We start from the raw sequence: 23,917 nt of genomic DNA, 5'->3' as shown, positions 1-23,917 counted from the left end.
CTGCCTTGCGCAGCAAGGCAGAGCATTAACATCACAAACATTAGCATTTTATTGTTCCCCACTAGTGCACTGCCGTAGGCAGTGCAATAAGATTATCCTGCATGATCTTTTTCACTCAGGTTAGGGCTCTGCCTTGCGCATTAGCCTTTTACCTTATATGAGCTATTTCCCTTACTTATTACCCATGTTTAGTATACTGAAGGCAGTAAGTCATGCTTGTGACAGTAAGTCATGTTTTCTTTAGAATGGATGCTAATGTTTAGCATCAGAACGCTGGGTCGAAATCGACGGGCACACTTTGGCAGGCCCCGGTTAAATTTCTTCAGGAATTTTCTAGTTGTATAATCTTGTTTCTTTCAAAAATGTTATAATTGCTGTGTGATTAGCGTAACCCGAGTGTAAGAGCCAAATGACCTAAATGAGCATTACTTGTGGCACAGCTGTGACAGTTAATGGTGGGTGTGTCGTAAGTGGGCGTGACTGTCATTTAGTATGAATGAGAGCCGTACTGACGCGCTGGTCACTACGTAGAAGGAAACGGGTGCACCGGGTGGAGGGTCATAATTTCTGTTGATCGTGTTAAATATTGTTTATTGTTAGTATCATTATGATTTAGCCTGGTCAGCATGTGTCAGTTCTTAAGTATTTAAGCTGATATATAAAATAAATTGATGGTAACAACAACACAAAGGAACCACTTGAAGTTATTGGAACACGAGTCATGACAGTATCAAACCTACCCAGTTAACCCTGTGCGACCTTCTATATAATTGTTAGTTTCTACCGCACATTTACCGAGTGTAATTTTAACCTTTATTTCCTCCTCTAATTTTCTACTATTTAGCCTTTTAGCCCTTAGATTTTGCGATGTTTTAATAGAATGATTAATGATTCTCGCGAGATTATTATTTAGCCAATCGCGGCTGAGTAGTGGGGTCACATGTACCTTCGCAGTTTACCGGCCAGGTATATTAGCTGGAGCGAAAAGGCATGAAGGTTAGAACGCGTCGGAAGAAGCAGAGCTGGCAGCTCAGTTAAAGCGTGATGTCATTCATTTTCTGTAAATATGTACGATCCTCACTTGATGTGCAGAACTATAGGAGCTTATTATTGTGAGCCAGACGGGAGATGAAAAAGAGCCGGTAGAAAGAGATGACGTAGCATGACGTAGCATGACGTAGCATTGGCTTGTAATCACTGCTGTTGTGAAGCCACTAAAGAAAAATTGATTGCATACTTCTTTTGATAAACAAAAGGGTAATTGAAGTATTTATTGAGCACTGGTTTCCATTAGAATTTTACATTTCATGTTAATTGATTATCTGGTGTATATTTAATGAGTGTTTCATGAATGTAATTTATATTGAATTTTAGATTTATTGAAATTACAATTGATTAAATATGATTGTTAGAATTATTTATAATACAAAATGTTATTTATTGAATTGTGTATACACTAGGAACGTTTCGATCATATATGGATATATTTTGAGGAAGTGGTCCAGTTTTGTTACTCAGGCCAGGTGATGGTGAGCTAAAAGATCAGGCCTAGAGCCAAGAAAAGATTTCCCCTGAAGATGCTGCTAATTTCTCCAACCAGCTGGTAAATTCTGGTTATCAACAAAGGACTCTGCTCCATCTTCGATCGGACTTTTCTTTACCCAGGACGTGAACTGAGCTCTGGATAATCATATTGTTCGAAAGCCTAATTAATTCCCACTTGGGCTGGATGGACTGCGGGATGTGAGATTATGAACTTTAGGAACGATTGATTAATATAGTTCTTTGTTGTTTTTTCCCTTCTTTAATTTTCTTTTTATTTCATTGATTTTTTCCTCGATGGCCATTTGGATGTCCCAATGTTGTTGTTGTAAATATATGTATATATGTTATTCACATTGCAAATACAAAACACTCGCAGCTGTAACTTCTCGCCTTCCTGCTCCTTCTTTGAGTCGTACCTATTCTTCTGAAAAGGAAAAAAAACTAGCCTGTTATCTTGGTCAAAATCCATTTCTATTAAATAACAATATAGTTTGTTTTTCAAATATGCTACATTAGCGTATTGTGTTCAACAATATCTTATTCATTCTTCAATGTTTTCTGTATATGAAATAAATGATGACGTTTACTTCCTTCCTTCTAGTTGTTGCCATTCATATTTAACGTTGCTGTTAATAATGGATTTTATTACAGATTCATAACATATTATTTCCATAATTCTACTTTGTTTTAAAGACATCTTAGCTAAATAATCTGCCATATTGTTTAATCATCAAAAATATGATTTAACAATGTAATTACATGAATTATTACAATTTTTGTCCTAAAAATACCATCATTTGCTCTTAATATTATACTTTAGTTTTTCTGACTATGTAATTTTAAAATATGAAATTATTTCAATTTACTCAGTACTTCAGTAAACTTTTTACAAAATACTTTCTTTACCCTGATTTAACTATTTCATGGATGGAATTTTTTTTTTTTTTAATTGAGGAAAAATTTGTCAAGGTTTCTCTTCTCCTCCAGTTTTTGTTCTCTGTTTTGCTCCAACATGTGGAAATGATTTTAATCTCAGATGTGATCAGAACCTGCAGCAGTTTGAACAGTTGGACTTTCTCCAACACTCCAGAACCGAGCCTTGCTGCTGGTCCTGGTTCTGCTTCAGCTGACGATTGACAGGACGGTCCTGATCTTTACCCTTTACTCTAACCTCGGTTCATCAGAACCTCAGTGATGGGCTCAGAAAGGTCCGGTCCGGTTTCAGATGTCTCCCTCTTCAGCCAGGCTGAATCAAACGATTGCGAGACTTCATGCGCACGTCTGCAGGTGAGCAGCAGCACGGAGCCGGTTGGAGGCAGCTAGTCTACAGGAACCGAGCTCTAAATGAAACTGAAGCTGTTGAACCAGGAAGTTCCAACGATACTGTGATCAGCACACAGGTTTGTATTTCTGCCCATATACCTGACCTCTAACCTGACCCCCGACCCCAAACAAAAAGGTCAGAAGGTTAGTAAATATGACAGTAAATTGTAGAACTAAGAAGAATAGATCTACAAGAACACACACAACAGATGCTGAGATTAACATTCTGTGTCTGATCAGGTTAATTAATCCTGAATAGCTGCTTTGTTTAATCCGGTTTCCTGTCACTCTGACCAATCAGGGCCGCTGATGTCATCCTCTCTCCTCCCCCACAAAGCCGTGTGTGTGTGTGTGTCTGTGTGTGTGTCTGTATGTGTGTCTGTGTGTGTGTGTGTGTGTGTGTGTGTGTGTGTGTGTGTGTGTGTGTGTGTGTGTGTGTGTGTGTGTGTGTCTGTTATTGTAGCAGCATCAGTGTGAAGAAGAAACTCGTATGAAGCGTCTTTGTTTTCCTTTGAGGGGTGACCACAACCTGCTGACCCCTGACATGCATTCTGGGTGAGTCTCTCACACACACACACAGACACACACACAGACACACACACACGTGAGTAAAAATATGACTTCAATCATCATCTCAGTGCGATCAGGGTTTACCGTGATGTTGAGCCTGTGATTAGTGAATGTCTGGAACAGGAAGCTGCTGCTCAGGTCAACATGGAGTCTGGATCATGTTGTCAACACAGAAGTTCTCTGTCCAACCACAAGACAATGAGGACAATAAGACCAGCGTCCCACCAAGACAGCGGCAGGACGGCCTGAAGGCCCCTAAACAACCAATAAGCAGCTGGATCCCAACACCAGCTGCAGACGGAGCTGCTGGTCCCAGTTTCCTCCAGTAAAACCAAACGGCTCGTCACAGTCGCTGCAGAGTTTCTTCATTTCTCTGCAACTTTGAACAAACCCGTCTTGCACTTCTCTTCTGAGTACCTAAAAGGCAGACTGTGCTTCATCAGAACCGGCTGGTTCTGGTCCAGAACCGCCTCCACCCCCCAGGATTTATAAAGGGTGTGAGTGCATGTATTGCTTTAGACATCTGAATTTGTTTGTGCTCCAGGATTTAGTGCAAAAGCTGATATCAAACTTCTGATGGAAACTGTCTGGATGAATCTCTGCTGTAGAATCTTAGGCTGACCTCTGACCTGACCCTTCAGAGTCACATGAAGCTGGTTCCACAGTGGGCCTTCTTGCAGCTGCAGAACATTTCCAGAACCAGAGACTAAAGTCTCCGATCAGAGAAACATTGATTCCTGCAGCATCTGATGACAAACCAGAAATTGCTGCTGGAGTTCTGACCAGAACCAGGAGGATAGAGACACCGCCCAGATTTACACCCCCCGGTTCTGCACTGCCCAGTTCTGCAGCGCCCGGTTCTACTAGTAGTTCATAAATCACTGAAAGATTAAAGATCTGCTGCTTCTGGTTCTGGTTCTGCTCTGTATCAGAACCAGAACAAACATGGAGAAGCAGCATTCAGCTTCTATTCACCATAGATCTGGAATAAACTTCCAGAAAACTGCAAAACAGCCGAAACACTGAGTTCCTTGAGTAAATCAGCTGGTTGCAGCTGATTTTGAAATATAATAAATGAAACATTGATCAATAATCTGAAGCAGATCCAATCAATATGTGAAAATGTAACGTGTCAGTTATTCACTGCGTTCTATGTCTGTTGTTCTATGTTTTTGTGACGTAAAACACTCAAACTGCCAAATAAACTTCACTTGCCTGGAACCAAAGCGGTTGTCCCTCGCCGGCCTCTCACCTGTCCTCTGTCTTCAGGTCGGGGGGCGGGGCCTCGCTGCCTGGACACATGAGCAACCTGTCCACTGGGTGGCGCCGGTCAGCGTCTCCAACACGCCGCCTACGGTTTGAGGATGAGACGGAGACGAAGGCGGAGTCTCGTTACCGGGAGCGAGAGCAGGGGACAGGTGTCCAGGTGTCCAAACCGAACCTGAACCAGCTCAACGTGAGAGGAAGACCAGCAATGGCGCCGATGATGTCTGGAGCCCAGCTGGACCGTCGCCTCACTCTGTGTCCACCTGTAGCTAGGGTAAGGGGGCGGGGCCTGAACAGACCCCTCCTCCATGTGCGGACGGAAATGCTCAAAGACTCTTACATCGGCTGCATCTCACCTGCTGACTCAGGTGAGGGAGGGGGCGTGGCTGTCAGCATAGTTGATAAAAGAGGGACAAACCAGGTGACAGCTTCACAAACCCCGCCCACAGTGGAAACACCTGCCAACCCCTATGCCTTGCACCCAGTGGGCACATCGCCCCAGCCGCCTACCTGCCATCATCAGGATCATAACCGTCCCTCTCCTTTAGCCCCCCTAGCTGTGACATCACTGACAACGTCACAGAATGGAGGACTTCATAACACAATGATGAGAAACCAGCAAGAGAAGAAGAAATCCTCTGATCCGCCGCCTGGCTCCGAACTGAAGAAGAGCAAGGACTGCTTGTCCTCAGGTGAGAACAGGACTCACCTGTAGACCAGGTGGAATCACCTGGACCCTAACCAGGATAAATTCCCACCTGGTCAAACGTCCAGGTGGTCAGGCAGAGAAAGAGGAAACACTGTTTGTTGACTGGTGGCTAACTGTTGTTAGAGAAGATAAATTTCAATGCATTTTACAATATTTATAAAAAAACAAACATTAATTGGTGACATCGCGTTTCTGGTCCACAGCTGAAGACAAAGCCCCGCCCACCTTAGATAGCCAAGATGGACACCACAGACATCCAATCAGAGAAGAGCTTCACAGTGCTGTTTCACGTCCTGGGCGGTGAGTTTAAACCCTGACTGATGACATCATCATTGCTATGTGACCATGTTGCATCCCCAAGGCAGTGTGAAAGTGTTGGGGTTCAGGGGGAGACAAAAAATACTTTCATTCTTCTAAAATAATCTAAAATAATCTTAAGTGTGAAGGTGAGAATCTGGGAGAAAAGAAAGAGCAACAACAAAATCCAGGGTTTCTGGCAAAAGACAATCCTCATCAAATCACCACAAAGCTGCAGCATGCTGCAGCCGCCCGCATGCTGCAGCATGCTGCAGCCGCCCGCATGCTGCCCTGCTGGTCAAGAGCCACTGAACTCAGTTCCCCGTGTTGCATTAACTCTGCTGATCAAGCAGCTGCACCTGCTGAAGCTTCCTGGGTGTCAGGAAGTGTCCTTCTGTGTCCTTCAGACGCTCCTTCATGTTGCGTAGCATGTGCCAAGTCTCCACTTCCTGTTTTAGCCCCGCCCCCTTCTGGGTCCTATTTCCACAATTCTTTGCTGCATATGTTGTTTTGAATAAAAAGGTGGAAATATAGTTACAAAAAATGTAAAGTATTGGAATAATTGTCAAAACAAAGCACATCTGAACGACCAAATATCTCCTGCAAGAAAAATATGTGCTGTATACTAAAATCGATTGCTTGAAAATGCCTGAATGGTGACCGGTCGGCCATTTTGGATGCAGAGGCAAATTGTCCCTATTGTCACATTTTTACTGCTTGTAACCCTGACGTGCTCTTCAACTGAGTCCACACTTCATAGAGGGCACAGGGCCAGTTCTGGGACCGGACTCAGCCTGAGTCACCAGAACCTGCAGAATCTGCTCTGGTGGTTCTGCAGAACCAGCTGACTTCTGAACTCTGATTGGTTAATCTAAAACTGAAACTGAGGTTTAAATGTGTAAGGTTGAGGAATTTGATTCAGGCTGGTTCTAACTTGTTCTTCACAATCGGCCTTTAAACTGCCAACCAATCAGGAGCCTGAATCAGTTAATTTAATTAACTGACAATTAAACTCATTGTCAGTTAATTTAACTTTGATATAGTTAAATTAACTTTATCAGGCTTTATCAAACTTTGATAAAGTTAAATTAACTGACAACAACCAAAAAAATTATTGCCAATATTGCAGATAAAGGCAAAAACAAATTTCTATATTTATTTTTGTAGTGAAAGAAATGTTTATCTAATGAATCCATCTCCAGTGTTCTGATCTCTGATCAGTTTTTCTTCTCTTGCTTTCTTCAGATTCAGTAGAGATGGACCCTCTCGTCTCTCGCTGCATCACCTTTTGTCCTCGGTCAAACTGAGCAAGACTCGAACCGGCAGCCTTGACCAACTTTCCAGTGACGGCAGGACGTCCTGCAGCTTGTGGAAGAAATCTCCTTCTACTCAGTCTCTCTGTGTGGGAAAATGTTCAGTTTTAGATCTTGATTTTTAAATACTAGACATTTCTTTTGCTGAGTGGGTCTCCTGTCTATCCTCCAGGGGGCGCTGGGCTGCAAATGAAGAAGTCGTCAACCCACCGATGAGCAGTAAAACACCCGCTTATGTCACCTGACTACCGTCCCACCCAATCAGAGCTCAGTGTCTGTCCGTCAGTGTCTGAGGTCAGAGGTCATCGGCCAGCACCGCTCAGGGAGATCGGTCGGTCGTTCGGGCTGTTCAGGTCTGTTCTGATGGACGGATTCTGTTGGAAAGGGCAGAGTGAGCGTCCAAACTGGAAACCAGTGAAACCAGTTTCATTTGCAGTGCTGAATGTAACTAATGGAATTATTGGCACCTGATTTTGTTTTGGACAGTTTTTAGTCAGTTCAGCTTTCTGAGTTATCAAAAGTCCTGGCTTCTTCCAAACCTTGGACATGCGCATTGGATCCACCAGCTGTTGCTAACGGGTCGGCGGCAGGAGTTAGCCATGCAGTCGGTGGATCGCCGGCTCGATTCCCGGCCCTCGTTGTTTGTGTCCTTGGGCAAAACACTTCACTCACCTGGCCTGCTAGCATGAAATGGTAGCTTTGCTTGTCTGTCGCCTTTGCAATATAAAGAGCATTTTCAATAAAATTGATTATTATTAATTGCTGCTTGATAGTCTGGAGGAGCTGAGTGGGGAAGGATCAGCTCCCCGCAGCAGGGATAGCTTCACCCAGGCTAAATAGTTTCCGTGGAGATTTTAGGATTTCTCTGACATGGAAGATTCAAAGCAACACTCCAGGTTTGTTTTTGATGAGGGAAAAACAGAATGGAAAGATCAAAAAGTCAATTTTACATGATACTGGCCCTTTAAATTCCGCATTTGGGTTAAATGGGTCCGTGAGATGAAGGGTAAGACCTTCATCAACGACCTTTTTTTTTTTTTTTTTTTTTTGAATAGATCTTTATTGAGAAAGAGAAGACAAAACAATACAAATACAATAATGACTTCCAGCAGGGGTTATATACATAGACAGTACATCCCCGTAATATTACATGAACTATTTTTTTAAACAAGGTAATCACAAACAAATAAGGCAATTACATTAGTGCAATTCTGTATAAGGCATCTAGTAGAGGCATATTTAAAGTGGAAATATAAAGTAACATTGACAATAAGAGATTAGTATAACAATTAGTAATAGTGTAACAGTAACTAACAAAGGCAGCAAGGGGATTCATAAATTAGGATTAATATACATCAGTGGGCAATTCCATTAATATTTCAGTCAGGGATTCATAAGAGTCAATACAATTCAAGGCTTTCATATATAACTGAAATTCAGATAAAAAGATGTTAAAGACTGGGGATGATCTCAGCACTCTTTGTTTATGAATAAAGAATTTTGCCAAACAAAATATTAAGTCACAACAAAGTTCCATAGTTTTGTTTATTAATAATACTCCAAAAGTTACCATATCTCTAGAATAGATTCAGGAAGTGTGAATTTGGAACTGATCCATCTTTCTAAGCAAATCCAAAATGTTTTGGTTTGGTTGCATTCATAGAAGATGTGGTCAATCGTTTCAATATCTCGTTCACAAAAGGAGCACTTATTGTCATCAATATTAAATCGATTTTTTAATAATTCTTTTGAAGGGTAAATTGCATTTAAATTTTAAAGTGTGTTTTCTTTAGCTTTAGGTTGAATAGGGAGTTTAAGATAAAGGGATCTTAACCTCTCAATTGATTTATTATCAAACTTGCAAAGAATGTTATTTCTATTTATTTTCCCAGGGAACAAAGTATTGTTTAGACAGTTTCTAATTGTGTGGTTATCAAACTTTTGATCAGTGAATGAGATTCCATTAATAAATAAATTGGGTAATTGTGGGGTCATCGGATTATATGTTATCAAATTTTTAACTTGGTTAATAAATTGTTTCAGAAAGGCATTAACTAATTTGGTAAATTCAGCTCTTGGGGGAAAGAATTGATATTGTTCACATAGTTGTTCATAGTTTAACATGCAACCATTAGCATCCATTAAGTGTATAATGGACCAAATTTCTTCTTCATCCAATCCTTGTAAAATAAGGATTTACCGCGATGTAATATGAATCTGTTATTCCATATGATAGAGGAGTGTGGCGAGTAGTTATGTACATAGAGCATTTTCCAGTATAGTAATACTTGTTTATGGAACTCTGATAGTTTAATTGGCAATTTATGAATATTGAAATCAGCTAGAAGTCCTTCATCAACGACATGAAGTTCCAGGTGTGAACTCAGAAGAAATGGTGGATGTCGGCAGTGAGCAGCAGTACGTCGCCCTCTGCCTGTCGAAGACAAGATCCTGAAGGTGAGTCTGTATCCTCAGACACAAACTGCCTCCGACTCTGGTAAGTGACTGCTCAGCAGTTCCAGGACGGCTTCCTGCCACACTTCTGGTCACGACCACAAACGAGAGCGGTTCTTTGAAGGAGTCACTTTAATTCAGTGAAGAAGCTTAGGGGAAAAACCAGCTAATCCCGGCTGTTCAGTTACTGGGATGATTCAATGGACATTAAACTGGATTAAATAAAACTGTATGTTTTACTCCTTATCTGTTTTAAATGTCTATATTCACACAAAGTTAAAAGTATGAAACATATTTTAACCTCTTAAGTTCCTGCTTTTCAAAATGTTGAAATGAATGGCGTCTCATTCCTGAAACACCATCTGCTTCCAGATTCACGTTTCAGCTTCTGTTCAACAGACCCGACATCAGAGAAACCACCAGGAAGGTTCTGATCCAGCTGGTTCAGTCACCAAGCCCTGTTAGCATGCTATGCTAAGGTCTAGCCCTGTTAGCAGAACTTTTGCTACAGCCTAATTTTAAAGAATCCTTATTTTGCATGAACTGAGTGTATATGAAGCGATGAGGACTTTCTAGGAATGTGCGATATCAAGGTATAGAAACCTTGATATCGCTAACTGCGGTAAAGCTTGTTGATGATGAAACCAGTTACATCGATTAGAGTTTCCATTTCCAGGTGACAACATTTTCACACGCTTGTTCAGCGATCTCATCTAAGGGAACTGTGGACACAATGGAAGCTGAAACATGTTTTGGCGGATTTGTTCTACTTTTTTTGCAACTGCACTCTCATCAGACACACACAATCACCCAACCCCTAGTGGTCCGCGCGCTCTATGAAAGGTGTGTGAAACCATGTGATCGGGACTTTCACTCAGCAGAAATGAAGTGAACTGCTCCTTTAATAAAGCTTTAATCAGGATGCTTTAATAAAGTTGATCAGTCAGAAATGAAATGTTTCATTGAAGTCATCATGACCAAACTGCTGCCACCTGTCACGCCTGATGTGTAAAGCCATGATTTTCTGCTTCTTGATCAGCTGATCTTGTAAAGATAGCTCAGTTAATAGATTTCCAGTTGCTCCTTCAGAATAAGAGTCTCTCAGAAGCTGCTGCTACCTCTGAGCTGGCAGTTTACCATAGAGTGAGAGGCTTTTATTGTGAAGGAGCAGCAGGAAGTGTGGTTGAGGACTCAAATCTAAATCCTAAACAATTTCAATAATCTGAATTCAAACGTCAACATGTGGCTTAAATAAAACAGTTTAACAAACTACAAGTTTTCAGTAAACAAAACACAAACAAAATTTAGTGTTTTTAAGTGAGGTCAACAAAATTAACCAGTTAAAATGAACCAGTTTAAACTGATCTAGTTCAGAATGAGGTTTGTTTTGGTCCTAGAGAAAATAAAATTGATGTTTGGGTCAGGGTTCTGGTTCTGGACAACCAGACTTCTGGTTCTCTAAGAAACTTTTTAGAAAGAATAGTGTTTCTTGATATTTTTACATGTTATGAAACTGAAAACCGTTTAGTCTAAAGGTAGAACAGATTTCACTTTCTGGGTCCAGTCCACCAGAACGTCCAGAACTCGAGGTGCACTGATTTATCGGGCAGCCGATTTATTGGTGCAGATTTCCTTCGTTTTGGGAGATCAATGATTGAACGATCTGATCAACATCAGCAAAGCTCTAAAAATCAGCCACTGTCCTCTGCTGAGGTTAGACTGTTAGCCCCGCCCACCAGGTCTTGTCTGCATGTCTGCAGTAACAATAGCTGCGCCACTGTTACCCAAATAAATTATTCATTTTATTCATGTGCATTTCAGACAAAGAAAGTCAGAATCGGCAGCTCTGGCCTTTTAAAGATCTTTTATCGGCCAGAAACTGCAATCGGTGCACTCCTATCCAGAACTTCCAGAACCCGGCCCATGTTTCTCCTGCTGCAGTCAGGAGCCAATCAGATTGAAGCTCAAATGGGTCAAAGTGGTTCTGAGTGAACAGAATGAACCCAGGTTCTGCTGAGTCACCAGGTCCATGTTGGACAGGAACTGGTTAGACTGGTTAAACTGGTTTGTTTTAGAGTTATGCTCGGTACTTTCAGAATATTAAATTAGAAAACAAACTGAACAGACTTTTTTTCTCTGAAGTAAAGTTAAACATATGAAAATCACAGCAGGAACATGTTGGACCGGACCGCACCGGGTCCACAGGGCTGGGATCAGCGGTTTGGGTTGATGTTATGCTTTCAGTCAGAGGATGAAGAAGAGGATGATGACGACCAGCAGGATCAGCAGCAGCACTCCAATCGCACACCACTGGCGGCGATCTGAAGAGAAACCAACCAATCACTGATCAGATAGACGAACACGCCCCTAAAACACTCAGCTCTGTCCAATCAGAGCCCAGATTGGACAGAGCTCTGATTGGACAATCTGGGCTCTGACCAGTTCACTGAATTCAGTGATTCTGAATTCTGTGAATTCAGAATCACTGAATTCTACCCAATCAGAGCGCAGACTGAGCTTCTGAATGAGTGATGTGTTGCCGGGCAGATTACCACTGTTCATGTGTGAGACTTTAGCGAGTTTCTTCATGACGCTGTCCAAGCGGGACTGAGTGCTGTCCATCTCATGTCCAAAGTCGTCCAGCATCCTGAGGGACACCAGACAAGACTTAGCAACTGGACCGGACCAGAACTGGACCAGAACTGGACCAGAACTCAGGTTGTTGTAAACCATTATTTTAGTAATCAAAAATATAAAAGGGTTAGGCTAAATAAAATATTGGTAAATGTAACATAACAGCAGAGTTCCTGTCAGTTATCAACATCAGGCCAAGATTTTATATTTGAGCTACCCTAACAATAACTTTTCTGAAGTTTAGAAAATTAACATGTAACAATAACAGCTCACTTTCTAATTTAACCTGAAGAAAAGTTATAGAAAAATCTGAAATTACATTCAATTTAAGAATAAAGAGGCAGGCTCACAAATACACTTATAAAATATGTCCATAGTGCTGGCATACTTTTTTTTTTTTACTCCAGTCTAGTTTGATTCATCTTCATTCGGTTTAATAGTTGAACTCTGACCTTCGTGTTTATGTCAGCGACAGGATTTGACTCCTGCATTCGTCACGCAAACATCATGTTGCGCTGAATCTGCCACCCATTTGTTGAGACCGGGATGATATGAAATGTATTTTGCGCGTCATCCATAAGCCAAACCTATGTTAAGAATCAACTACACACAGCTGCCAGTCATGTCCAGTCTGTTCACTCACCTGTTGAAATGCTCCGCCAGCAGGCAGCAGCTCCAGGAGGAGAAAAGCTGCCGAACTCCAGGCATCGCGCCGTCAATGTGACGGTACTTATTAGACCCCCAAAACATCATCATGAATGAATGAAATCCTCCCAGACCGAACTTGAAAACTGGACGTCATGCTGCTAGCATTAGCACCAGCAACACATCATTGGCGGAAGTGCGCAACACAAATAAAAACGCGGCCGGAACAGAACGCACCAAATAATGAAACATATTTACTGAAGGCAGATAAAATTTCCTTGAGGAATTTTAATAATCGAGGAACTCGAACCATTTGAGGAATCATTATAGCGCTAACCGGAACCAGAACCCAACTGGACCAGTTCCACAGTCAGAACTGAGTTCTTACCCGGCCTGCTCGTCCAGTTCCAGGCCGATCCGCTCTGACATGTTCTTCAGAACCCCAATGGTGCCAGAAACCCGATCCAGCTGCTCGTCCTGCTGCTCCACGATCAGCTGCAACACAGAGCGGCGGATCAGAACTGGAACCAGTGTCTGTGGTTCTGGAACCACAGCAGCAGGTTCTGGTACCTGTTGCTGTGTCTGCTGCTCGCCGATGAACTGGGTGTTGGCGCTCTGCGGCCGGCGGTCCGGTGGGTCACACTGATCAGAACCAGGCTGCCAGATGGGATCTTGGGCGTCTCCCAGGAGAACCTGCAAAACCGAACAGAATCAGAACCCGTTCAGATTGCAATCAGAAAGAAACTCGACCAATCAGAGAGCTCCAAATGAGTCACAGCAGCTGATTGGCCGTTGAGGGTCTGTACCTGTTTGCCGTGTCTATCAGCAGAACCAGAACCAGCTGCTGATCCCGACATCTGTTCTTTCATGTCCTGTTAAACAGAGAACCAGCTGAGTACCGGGTGGAACCAGCTCCAAGGACCCAGTAGGGGAAGGTCAGACCTACCTGGATGGTGCGGCGGGTGCCAGTGATGAAGGCCTTCCTCTTGGTCAGCTCAGCGGCATCCAGGTGGAACTTCCTGGGGTTGGACTCCACAATGCATTCAGGGACGTCAAGGAGAACGGAGACATGGGACGGGGGACTCGGAGACAGACTGGAGGACAAGGATACTGATGGTCTCGTCCAGATCCTCCAAGTCCCACTCGATGGACCGCAGGCCGTTCCGCAGCTCATTGGTCGTCCAATCCGCTTCCTCCCTGGAGGCTCCGCCCACTTCCTGCTGCAGCTCCACCCAGCGGCGATGGAGACTCTGGGCAGCGTGGACCGCCTTCTCCACTTCCCTGCACACACAGAACCAGAACCGAATCAGAGCCAGAACCAGAATCAGGTTTTCGTTTCCCTTTGGGATCAGTAACGTATTCGTGAACGACTCATTCGGTCCAACTGGACCTCTGGCGTGTCGGTAGTACCTGCAGGTAGGGTTACCTGCTCAGGTGTGTCAAGGAGGGTCAGTTAGAGCAGGTTACCAGGCTAACTAGCTGCCGGCTCAGGCCACGTGCTCATCACGTGACCCTCTGTTCCGTGTTGAACATCAGGTCCAGTTTCAGATATTTTATTTTCCCTCTCAACAGAAATACAGCGAGGTGTCATGGCCGCCATGACACCTCGCTGTATTTCTGTTGCTTAGCAGCTGAAGCTCCTCAACCAGCTGAACCGGTTAAACTGGTCAGACTGGTGCCGGTCTGGGTTCTAGTCTGACCAGTTTAACCGGTAACAAGGGGTTCGGGCTCGGCTCGGTTTCATGCTAGCTGCTGTGGCTGCGGAAGTTCTGACCCTTTAACGACGAAGAACGGATCTTCCATAGACATGGTTCCGGTTCTGGTTCACTCCATGCCGACGACGATCCACCGATTCGGCGTGGTTCTGATTACTGCCCAGTTCTGGTCACCGGGGCAGCGCAGCTAACTGCGCTTTGTTTACATGTAGCAACGGAAACCACACAGTGACGTCACGTCCTAGTGAATAAACCAAGCAGAGCCGCCCCCTGGTGGTGGACTGGAGATGGAAAGAAAAACCTGAACAAGTTCATTTTAAGTTAAACGTTTCAGTAGCAGAGCTGTGAGGGATGAATCACCTTCAGGAACTCTCTGGTTCTGATCCAGACCCTCTGGTTCCGCTCGAGGAGATGCAGATACCTAAAAATGATTCACCCATGAACAAACAACATCTTAGATATTCGAGAAAATAACAGATCAATATAAAATGTGATGTCACACATTTCAACAGGGGGGCAATGATGGACCTACAAGCAGTTCGGTTCAGTTCAGTTCTTTTATTCAGCACCAATTCACAAGTGATGTTATCTCAAGGCACTTTACAAGAAAATTCTTTAAATTCAATCACACACCCATTCTGACTGGACCTGGTTGTCAAACAGTGCACTAAGCTAAGTTAATTATTCAGATTACTTTAGAAAGTTTCTATCTGCAGATTGCATCGAGTCATTGACCCTCAGCATTACTCCTCCTGACCAGCACAGGACAATGGTGGAGAGGAAAGCACCCCTTAAGGAACCTCCAGCAGAACCAGAGCAGGAACCGGGTCAGTACCAGCCGGTGTCTGGAGGTTAGAGAACACAGAGCGGAAGAACTGAGCCAGGAGAACTTTCTATGTTACAGTAAAAAGTTCATATCAGGAGAGGGAGGATGTCTAAATATTACCAGCTGATGGCCAACCTCCTGGAAGTATCCACAGCCAATCAGAATGCCAGAACAGGTGTTGCTTATCCAACCTGAAAGGAAAAGCAGGAGGCTGAGGATCATATGGCAACAACTAATTCACTAATTCAAATAAAAATAAAGAAAATACTTTATTGATTCAAAAGAAAAACGAAATGTTGTCGTAACTCATATCGTTCCAGCATCTTCCAACAGTTGTTGTAGATCTCCTGTAGCAGTTAGTGTTGAAATTAATTGGAAGATGCCTCTGACAGTGTCACGAAAGCTCAGCAGAGACGGTAATCCACAGCAACACGTCCTGGATAACTCCATCAGCTATTGGCATATTCTGCTAATCCACCTCCTTTGCTTTTGCTGTTCCTCTAGATCTCTGCCCTTATGGTTAATGAACAAGTTCATAAAGTCAGCTGTTTCTGGAGCCCTTCATGCCCACAAACATCACCATCTACAAAGACTTTTTTACGATACTTATGCACTACAGTAACACTTAATTTCTCCCTGAGATTCATAAACTTGAAATTAATTCCAACTAAATTGAATGTTTGAAATGCTATGTTTAGTTTTAAAAAATAAAACATGTCACTTTAGCTCATTAACTACTGTATGCTAATGTCAAGGTATTTTATACACCAAATTCATAAAAAAAAAAAAAAAAAAAAAAAAAAAAAAAAAAAAAACAGCTGCTGACCACGGTAACACCAGGAATAGATGAGTTTTTGGAGAAATTTTTAAATATTTTAAAACTGTAATTTCACTGCCTGTCCAGCAGAGGGCAACAGCTTTCTGCTAGCTCCCATTCACAAACAGAGGAAGCTGTATTCTCGCGAGACTCCGTTTCTTTGTGTTGAGAGGAACGTGTCAAGCTGCAGATTTTAAACTTCGTGTCTAAACTAAGCGAACCATCGGTCTAATCTGAGCCGAACCTGTCTACTGCTGGGTCTTATTCTGCTTCACCTGCGCCTCCTGTCCAGGTGAGCTCTATCAGTGAACCTGCTAGCTCCCGCCGTTAGCTTGTTAGCGCTCCATTAGCTCCGCGTGCTCTGTTTGAGTCCTCTCACCTGCTAACGTCAGAACCGTTTCGGTCCGTTTTGGCTCGGTTCGGTCATTGTTAACCTTGTACAGCAGGGGTTTAAGGTCTTTAGAACCGAAACTGGTTCTGTTTAGAGATGGATGACGTCATAATCCGTCAAATGGCGGCTCGGTTCGAACCTAATTAGAATCAGTGAGGAGTGACTTTGTTCCCGGGCAGAGGAAGGGTTAGGGATCCAGGGGGATCCGGATCAGTTGTGAGGAACCTAATGATTGCAGATGAAGGTCAGAGGTCAGATTAAGTGGTTGGGGGTGATCAGATAGAACAACAGGGGCGGGAACCTCCGCTGGTCCAGAGGCAGCCATGTTGGTGGGGTCATGTGATCAAAGTGTTCTGAAACTGACCAATTAGCTTCTTTTTCCAGACACAGTAAAACCAGCTGACCTGTTTCCATGGCAGTGAGACGAGGACACATCAGGTACCTGAAGGTGAGCTCACCACTGATGACACCTGCCAAACGTTTCCATGGCAACCAGGATGCGGCAGGTTCCCTAAAACCTGCTGCTTCGGGATGTTGGGGAACATTTGGAGTTTGATCCTCCATCAACTGGTTCTGTTAGCACCCTTCAGAGAAATGGACCGGTACTGGTTCTTATCAGTTGACTGGAAAAGATCTGTACTGATTCCATCTAAGCCAATTTAGCTGATCTCATTATTATTCGGACTGTTTTATAATCGTGCCTCCTGATTGGCTGGTCCTTTACCTCAGAGACTCATTATTTCAGCTGATTTAAATCTCAGAACCAAAACAGACCCAGTTCATATCCAGAACCAGTTCAGTCCCAGAACTACTATCTGGATCCTGATTCTGACACCAGCCTGTACCAAGCTTAGCATTATGACCTTTGACCCTACTTCTGTGTGTTCAGGTGTGTGAGGTCCAGCCGACTCAAGGTGAAGTCAGAGACACTCAGATTTCCTCCAAAGGAGCAGCTGTAAAAGTAAGCGCCGCTTTATGATTGGCTCCTTCTGGCTGCTCTCTGATTGGCCGTTATGTCTTCACCTGGTACGTTTTCCCACCTGTGTCTCAGGAGCTGTACGACAACGGTTTCACCGAAACAATGATGGAGGAGGATGACGACTCGCGGACCAACCTGATCGTCAACTACCTGCCGCAGAGCATGAGCCAGGACGAGCTGCGCAGCCTGTTCAGCAGCGTGGGCGAGGTCGAGTCGGCGAAGTTGATCCGTGACAAGGTGGCAGGTAACGCTGGCGTCGCTGGCTAGGGCCGCAGTACCTCTGCCAAACACTAGGGCTATGAACCATGATTCATGATTTTAATTTAGGGATGATGATTAAAATCGACCCAGTTCTGTGTAAACGCACTGGTTCTGTGTGAAAACTAAGCCCCGCCCCTCACACATTTAGGATTCAACAAGAAAACGGAGGGGGTGTGGCCAGATGGAGAGGCGTGGCCAGGTTCAGGGCCGAGGTCAGAATGCGGAGGCCCTTAGCCGCGCCCTGCTGCTATATTTAACTTTTTATCCAAACCAAGAAAGAACAAATCTGGAGATGTTTTTATGTGTCTGGAGAGATTTATGGCAAAATGCTCAGCTGCCACGGGTTAGGGATCAGTGCATGCTGCTGATCGATCACACATTGATAAAGCAGGGTTATTGATCACGTGTAGTCGGCGGGGGGCGTGGCTGAGTGATAGAAGTTGGAACGTTTTCAACCAATAGAATTGAACTGCAGAGGCACTGTTTCACCTGAAGGGGGCAACACTGAGATGGTTTTAGTCAAAATAATACAGAAGTCAACAAATTTACACAAAAATGTCAAAATTAGCGTAGAAAAGTGAAGATCAACCCCTAAATGACATAATAAGTATCTCAGCAAAACCAGATGATTTGTTAAATGTTCTGCTCCAGTACTGGTCCAGTATGGTCCAGTATGGACCAGTACTGGACCCATCAGCCTCTCCATAGGAAGCGTTAATCCTGCTCTGCTTCTGACCCAGTTTATTCAGTAGAACCAGTGGTTCTGTCTCTCTGGTTCTTTTTCTCAGCTGTTTTTTTTTAATTGACTTTGTGATTGTTTATTTTTTATTTTTCTAAACAATTTTGTGGATTTTTATTTTTTATTTTTTTGCCTGGATGATTTTTTTTTTTTTTTTTTTTGCTGTTGAATTTGTAATGTTTGTTGTTTTTGCTGCGGCGCTGGCAAGTTATCTGTTTTCTGGTTCTGCTGGACTCTATCGGGCGGAACCAGTTCTGTTTACATTCAGAACTTTGTTTTTAATTTTTTTATCTTTGTAAAAATGTTTTGATGTCTTTATTTTTTTCAGGATTTGTAAAATTTTCAGAAAAATGTTTGAGAAATGTTTTTGTTCTGAACAAGTTGAGAAAACCGAGCAGTAATGGTTCTGTCTGAACCCGACTCAGCTCAGGTCCAAACTCCAGCAGAAAGTTCTTCACCTGATTGGATGCTTCCCTAGTCACCGGGTCAACGCTCTGATGACTGAACCCGGTTCTGGTTCTGGTTGGCGCAGGAAAAAGTATTCACACATCAGGGTTCTGATGGGTTGGTGGCGCCGCTTCTCCTCCATGAGGCGGGCACACCTCACAGTTTGGGGACCGGTTCCGGTTCTTCTCCTATGGTTCAGACATCGTCTCGGGTTTTCAGACTTTGTTGAGTGTTTCCAACTTAAAATGATCACTTGCGCAAAAACAGCAAAAGTTCTTGCAGCTTAAACACCAATGAAGAAATGTTTCTGTGGTACCATTTCACCAACTGGGTCGGTTGACCTCAGTCCTGATCGGCCCTGCGGCTGATTGGTCTCCGGGCGCTGCGGCCGCTCCCTCAGGTTAAAATCTGTGTATTGTGATTTTAGTCTCAGATATTTTCTTAGGCTGCGTTCACACTGCAGTTCTGATATTTTTGACGTAATAAGATCTGTATTTGATCTTTTTATGACAGTCAGATTATTTCGAATGCGACCCACATCTGACCTAACATCGGTCGCATTAATCCGACCTGAATGTCACTGATATTTGACAAATGTCCCTATTTTGTCTCCTGATACGCACAAGCCGGAATAAAAATAACAACTATCACTGACTGTAATGAGGATTAAGTTGTTAATTTTCTGCTCTGGTCGGACAACAACTTCAAACGTGTGAGCTATGCTCTGCCGTTAGCATCCATCTTTACTTTCACAAACCCTGAAGACTTTTTCCTAGTGGTTGGCAGCACACTGAGAAAGCTGATGTCATTGCGCCCTCGACTGCGCTTGTGGGATACTTTGAGGTCCTTTTCCTGTTCACACTGGAAAACACATCCAGGTCACATTTATTTGGAAGGGTGAACAGCCATGGAGTTGGGTCGCTTCAGGCTGCAGTGAACGCAGCCCGAGTTTCCCCAAAGTTAACTACAAGCTAGACTTACAATACAGTAAGTCTAGCTTGTAGTTAACTACTGGTTAGCTGCTTCTTAGCTACTGGTTATCAACTAGCATTGGTTCTGACCCAGCAGGACGGTTCTGATTGGATGCTTCTATCTGAACAGGTCAGGTTCTGACAGCTGATTGGTTGGAAGGAGCCGTTTATAACCTTTATTTATCTGATCCGATCAGGAGGGTTTCAGTTACTATGCCAACACTATAGTAGCTATGGTTATGGGGATACCTGTGGTTCCCATGGTGACAGAAGGTGAACCATCTTCTCTTTTCAAAAATCAAATAAAAACAAGAACATGCAGCACTAAGCTGCTAACGATCTCCACTGCTCTGTCGTTACTGAGGAGCAGCGTGCGGTTCGGTCGAGACCTTCTGAAGTCTACACTGAAAACATTCAGTGTTCAAAGAAATGACATTGTTATTACTGTTATTACTGTTATTACTGTTATTACTGTTATTAGCCACACAGACAGACTGAGGAACTCTAGCAGCCAGTTGCACAGTGGAGTGCTGAAGCCCAGCGAGACCAGTTTGCACACCAGATCCTGGGGAAGGGTCGTATTAAATGCACAGCTGATGTGAGTTAGCAGGAGCTATTCAGCAGCTAATCAGTAGCTAGCTAAGCTAGCTAGACGCTAACCAGGACCTAATCATGACCTAGCCAGAACCGAAATGAGTTAACCATGAGCTTACCGGGACGTAACTGGGTCCAGTTGACCTTACTGAGCCGTTTGGACCTCCCTATTGAACCACCATCTTGTTGTTGTGAAGCCCGTTTTCTCAGTTTGTTCAGAACCGTTTGGGTTTGTTTTGTGGATCTGATCAGACTCTGTGCTGAGTTTTGAACTCTGTGTTTCTTTCACAATGTGATGCTGTAACCGAGAGTTTTGCTGTTATTTTGTTGTTTTCCTTTGTGTTTCTCTAGGCCACAGTTTAGGTTACGGCTTTGTTAACTTTGTTAACCATAGTGATGCAGAGAGGGCTATCAGTACCCTCAATGGCCTGAGGCTACAGTCTAAAACTATCAAGGTAACGCGCCACAGGTGCTCTTTGATTTTCCTCTTTCCACTGATAGATGTGTTATGTTTCCTGGACAGTAGGGGGCGCTCTCAGCGGCAGCCTCTGAAGATTGAAGGTATTTTGTTCTGACACACGTCAGCACTGAATCTGTCTCTTCCTTCAGTTCAGTGAGATGATGTGCCAAGACTTAACTTTAAAAACGGATGCTTTTGTTTTGAAAAACTCAACATGATTTTATGTCTTTTATTTTATTTTTTAAAGGATTATGGTTAAATGTAAATTTTATTTTACTGTTTTAAATTTAAGATACTCTGTTTTTTATTTGGACACTGAATGTAACTCTTACTTTGAAAGTTTTCTGTAATTTTATTTGAATATTTCTTTCCTGTGAGGAAGAGGAGCTGAAGTCTTCCTCTCTCCTTCCTGCAGGTGTCGTTTGCTCGCCCAAGTTCGGACACCATCAAAGACGCCAACCTGTACATCAGCGGTCTGCCCAGAACGCTGAGCCAGCAGGACCTGGAAGACATGTTCTCCTCCTTCGGACGCATCATCAACTCCCGGGTCCTGGTGGACCAGGCGTCAGGTGAGGTCATGCCGCTTCCATCGGTGCTAGGGAGAAACAGAGCCAATGGCTTCAAATTCAGGTCCAACATTTTCACAAATAAACCAACCATGTCAGCTGCTGCACCGTCTAGACCCGGAAGTGCTGGAGTCCAGTCCTCCAGAGCTGCAATCCTGCAGCTTTTAGATCAATCCTTACTCCCACAGACCAGGATCCGCTCCAAACAGACCTGCTAACAATCCATTCATTTGAGGTGTGTCAGAGCAGGGATGCATCTGAAAGTTGCAGCTCTGGAGGACTGGACTTGAGCACCCCTCGTCTAGACTCAGTCAGACTAGTTAAGGTCTGGTTGCGGTCCGGTTCTCCCCTGAGGAGAGAGTCTCAGTTCCTCTCCAGCGAGGAAATACGGCCCCAGAGCAACACTCAGCAAAACCGGGAAGTTCTGATGGAGGCAACTAAATCCAAATGTTTCATTTTGTCTTGTGGAAATTTGTTAATGTCATGGAAATAGTTCAGATTAGCTGATTAATATGAAAAAGCTTCTGGAGTCGTCATCAGAAGATGTAGGTCCACTGATAAGGAGACATATTAATGAATTCATCTTATTTTGATATGAGACACTGCTTTCTTTTCACTCCAACACCCATAATGCCATAAAAATCAAATGTACAAGCGTGGAGCTAAGAGGAGAAGCGAGCAGCACAGACGCCGGTGTGGCAGTTGCTACGGCTCAGGGAATGAGAGAAGGAGTCGCAGAATGTACAAGACAAGTCGGCAGAGAGAATCTTTGTTTAGTCCTTCATGAGCTTTTTCTCTTCGAAGTAGGTCTGCTCGATGCGCCTGCAGAAGGACAGCAGGTTGCTGTAGTTCTTGACCCGTTGGTTTGTGTCAACTCCCGAGTTGTTGAACCTCCTTCCTGCTTCGCTAAAACAGTCACTGACCTCTGATTGGCTGCCAGGTCTGTCTCGGGGCGTGGCCTTCATCCGTTACGATAAGCGCAGCGAGGCCGAGGACGCTGTCAAGCACCTGAACGGACACGTCCCGCCCGGCGGCTCTGAGCCAATCACAGTCAAGTTTGCCGCCAACCCCAACCAAGGCCGGAACCCCATGGTGATGTCACAGACCTACCACGGCCAATCGCGACGCTTCGGCGGCCCGGTCCATCACCAGGCGCAGAGGTTCAGGTGAGTGATCAGATTACGGTAACTGACACGGTGTTCTGATTGGCTGTCGGGTTTTAAATTTCCTCCACTTCCTCTTTGCCTCCAGGTTTTCTCCAATGTCGGCTGACCACATGGGCGCGGGGGGCGGAGCCTCAGGAAGCCCCTCCTCTGGCTGGTGCCTGTTCATCTACAACCTGAGCCAGGATGCCGACGAGGGCATGCTGTGGCAGATGTTTGGGCCGTTCGGCGCCGTCGTCAACGTCAAGGTCATCCGAGACTTCAACACCAACAAGTGCAAAGGCTTCGGGTTCGTTACCATGGCGAACTACGAGGAAGCCGCCATGGCCATCCACAGCCTGAACGGCTACCAGCTGGGGGACAAAGTCCTCCAGGTGTCTTTCAAGACCAACAAGGGACACAAGTAGCCGGAGGAAGAAGCGGGTGGGTGGGGCTAAAGGTCACATGATGTAGTTTCTGTTTCTGTTTTTGTTTTTATTAGCATGCACAGCTTTTGTTTCTGAGCTGAAAGTCGTTCTGAGACGATTCTCTGGACTCTGACGCCTGATTGGTCCGGACTGCAGTTTCCTCCAGAGATGGTTGGAGTTTCCGTCTTGGTTCTGATTTTTTTTGTTTTTTGTTTTTTTAGAAAGTGTCGATCTGTTTTAGGTGAAAAATTTCCACTCTGCAGTCGGTTCATGAATCATTAAATGTTGTTCGGTTCTGGTCGGTTTGATAATCCGAGGAGGTTCTAACTTCTTTGAAACGACCAGAACCGGTGGAAGGTGTTTGAGCCTCAGTGTGATGTTGACTCTTCAATAATAAATCTGTTGATGAAAACATGAGCAACGTAAATAAAGTGACTTTATTTAGTGAAATCAGAGGGACTGTAACAGATTGGCCTTTTACGGCTGGATTTTTCAGTGCAGATCGATGATATCAGCAGAGTTTAGGTGGAACAGCAGGTTTATTCCTCCCAGCATCACAAACAATGTCACACTCTTGGTCTTACAAACATCTCAATGTCTCAATATCTCCCTCACAGGTGAAAATTGCAATCTTAAATAGTCCCAGCTGTGACAGTTAAAACAATCTGAAAATTCATAAGATAATCCCATCTTACCCTGTTCCCCTTAATTGAATAAAAACATTTAACTACAACCACATCAACTTCCTTTTTATAAATATTTTTTATGTTTTATCCTTACCCTTACTAAAACACCATAAAACAGTACACCATAAAACAATACACC

General features: G+C 43.8%; 3 protein-coding genes and 1 long non-coding RNA gene across 4 annotated transcripts; 2 read left to right on the top strand and 2 right to left on the bottom strand.

Annotated features, from left to right (window-relative positions):
• Positions 1-3,224: 3,224 nt before the first annotated feature.
• LOC129373772 (uncharacterized) lies at positions 3,225-7,845 on the top strand. The gene is made up of 5 exons (XM_055051857.1): positions 3,225-3,423; positions 4,708-5,396; positions 5,617-5,713; positions 6,956-7,112; positions 7,196-7,845. The coding sequence occupies exons 1-5, from the start codon at positions 3,359-3,361 to the stop codon at positions 7,214-7,216; spliced, it is 1,029 nt and encodes a 342-aa protein (XP_054907832.1). The 5' UTR covers positions 3,225-3,358; the 3' UTR covers positions 7,217-7,845.
• Positions 7,846-10,374: 2,529 nt separating this feature from the next.
• Positions 10,375-14,702, bottom strand: stx6 (syntaxin 6). Its single transcript, XM_055051869.1, has 8 exons — positions 14,531-14,702; positions 13,868-14,037; positions 13,703-13,797; positions 13,563-13,628; positions 13,327-13,449; positions 13,145-13,251; positions 12,030-12,124; positions 10,375-11,798 (listed from the first exon to the last, which is right to left on the bottom strand). Exons 1-8 carry the CDS (start codon positions 14,563-14,565, stop codon positions 11,722-11,724), a joined length of 768 nt encoding a protein of 255 aa, XP_054907844.1. The 5' UTR covers positions 14,566-14,702; the 3' UTR covers positions 10,375-11,721.
• A 317-nt stretch (positions 14,703-15,019) lies between these two features.
• On the bottom strand, positions 15,020-16,106 carry LOC129373790 (uncharacterized). Its single transcript, XR_008607403.1, has 3 exons — positions 15,604-16,106; positions 15,418-15,488; positions 15,020-15,316 (listed from the first exon to the last, which is right to left on the bottom strand). It is a non-coding gene; the product is annotated as an uncharacterized LOC129373790 (long non-coding RNA).
• Positions 16,107-16,234: 128 nt separating this feature from the next.
• On the top strand, positions 16,235-23,509 carry LOC129373763 (ELAV-like protein 1). Its single transcript, XM_055051845.1, has 8 exons — positions 16,235-16,406; positions 16,890-16,953; positions 17,395-17,466; positions 17,557-17,728; positions 20,848-20,951; positions 21,372-21,525; positions 22,463-22,688; positions 22,774-23,509. Exons 2-8 carry the CDS (start codon positions 16,918-16,920, stop codon positions 23,090-23,092), a joined length of 1,083 nt encoding a protein of 360 aa, XP_054907820.1. The 5' UTR covers positions 16,235-16,406; positions 16,890-16,917; the 3' UTR covers positions 23,093-23,509.
• Positions 23,510-23,917: the final 408 nt, after the last annotated feature.

Source organism: Poeciliopsis prolifica, unplaced genomic scaffold (genome assembly GCF_027474105.1).
Source record: "Poeciliopsis prolifica strain line A6 unplaced genomic scaffold, Auburn_PproV2 SCAFFOLD002, whole genome shotgun sequence".
Lineage (NCBI taxonomy): Eukaryota > Metazoa > Chordata > Actinopteri > Cyprinodontiformes > Poeciliidae > Poeciliopsis > Poeciliopsis prolifica.
The sequence above is the reverse complement of the archived record's forward strand: the minus strand, read 5'-3'. Positions and strand labels throughout refer to the sequence as shown.

Excerpts from the sequence above, each read along its gene's own strand:
- LOC129373772 (XM_055051857.1), top strand. The coding sequence starts at position 3,359 with ATGAAGCGTCTTTGTTTTCCTTTGAGGGGTGACCACAACCTGCTGACC. Across the intron at positions 5,397-5,616 it reads CAAGGACTGCTTGTCCTCAG|CTGAAGACAAAGCCCCGCCC; the intron begins GTGAGAACAGGA and ends TCTGGTCCACAG. Across the intron at positions 5,714-6,955 it reads GCTGTTTCACGTCCTGGGCG|ATTCAGTAGAGATGGACCCT; the intron begins GTGAGTTTAAAC and ends TGCTTTCTTCAG.
- stx6 (XM_055051869.1), bottom strand. The coding sequence starts at position 14,565 with ATGTCTATGGAAGATCCGTTCTTCGTCGTTAAAGG. Across the intron at positions 13,629-13,702 it reads GCACCCGCCGCACCATCCAG|GACATGAAAGAACAGATGTC; the intron begins GTAGGTCTGACC and ends TCTGTTTAACAG. Across the intron at positions 12,125-13,144 it reads GAACTGGACGAGCAGGCCGG|GATGCTGGACGACTTTGGAC; the intron begins GTAAGAACTCAG and ends GGTGTCCCTCAG.
- LOC129373763 (XM_055051845.1), top strand. The coding sequence starts at position 16,918 with ATGGCAGTGAGACGAGGACACATCAGGTACCTGAAG. Across the intron at positions 20,952-21,371 it reads TACAGTCTAAAACTATCAAG|GTGTCGTTTGCTCGCCCAAG; the intron begins GTAACGCGCCAC and ends TCCTTCCTGCAG. Across the intron at positions 22,689-22,773 it reads CACCAGGCGCAGAGGTTCAG|GTTTTCTCCAATGTCGGCTG; the intron begins GTGAGTGATCAG and ends CTTTGCCTCCAG.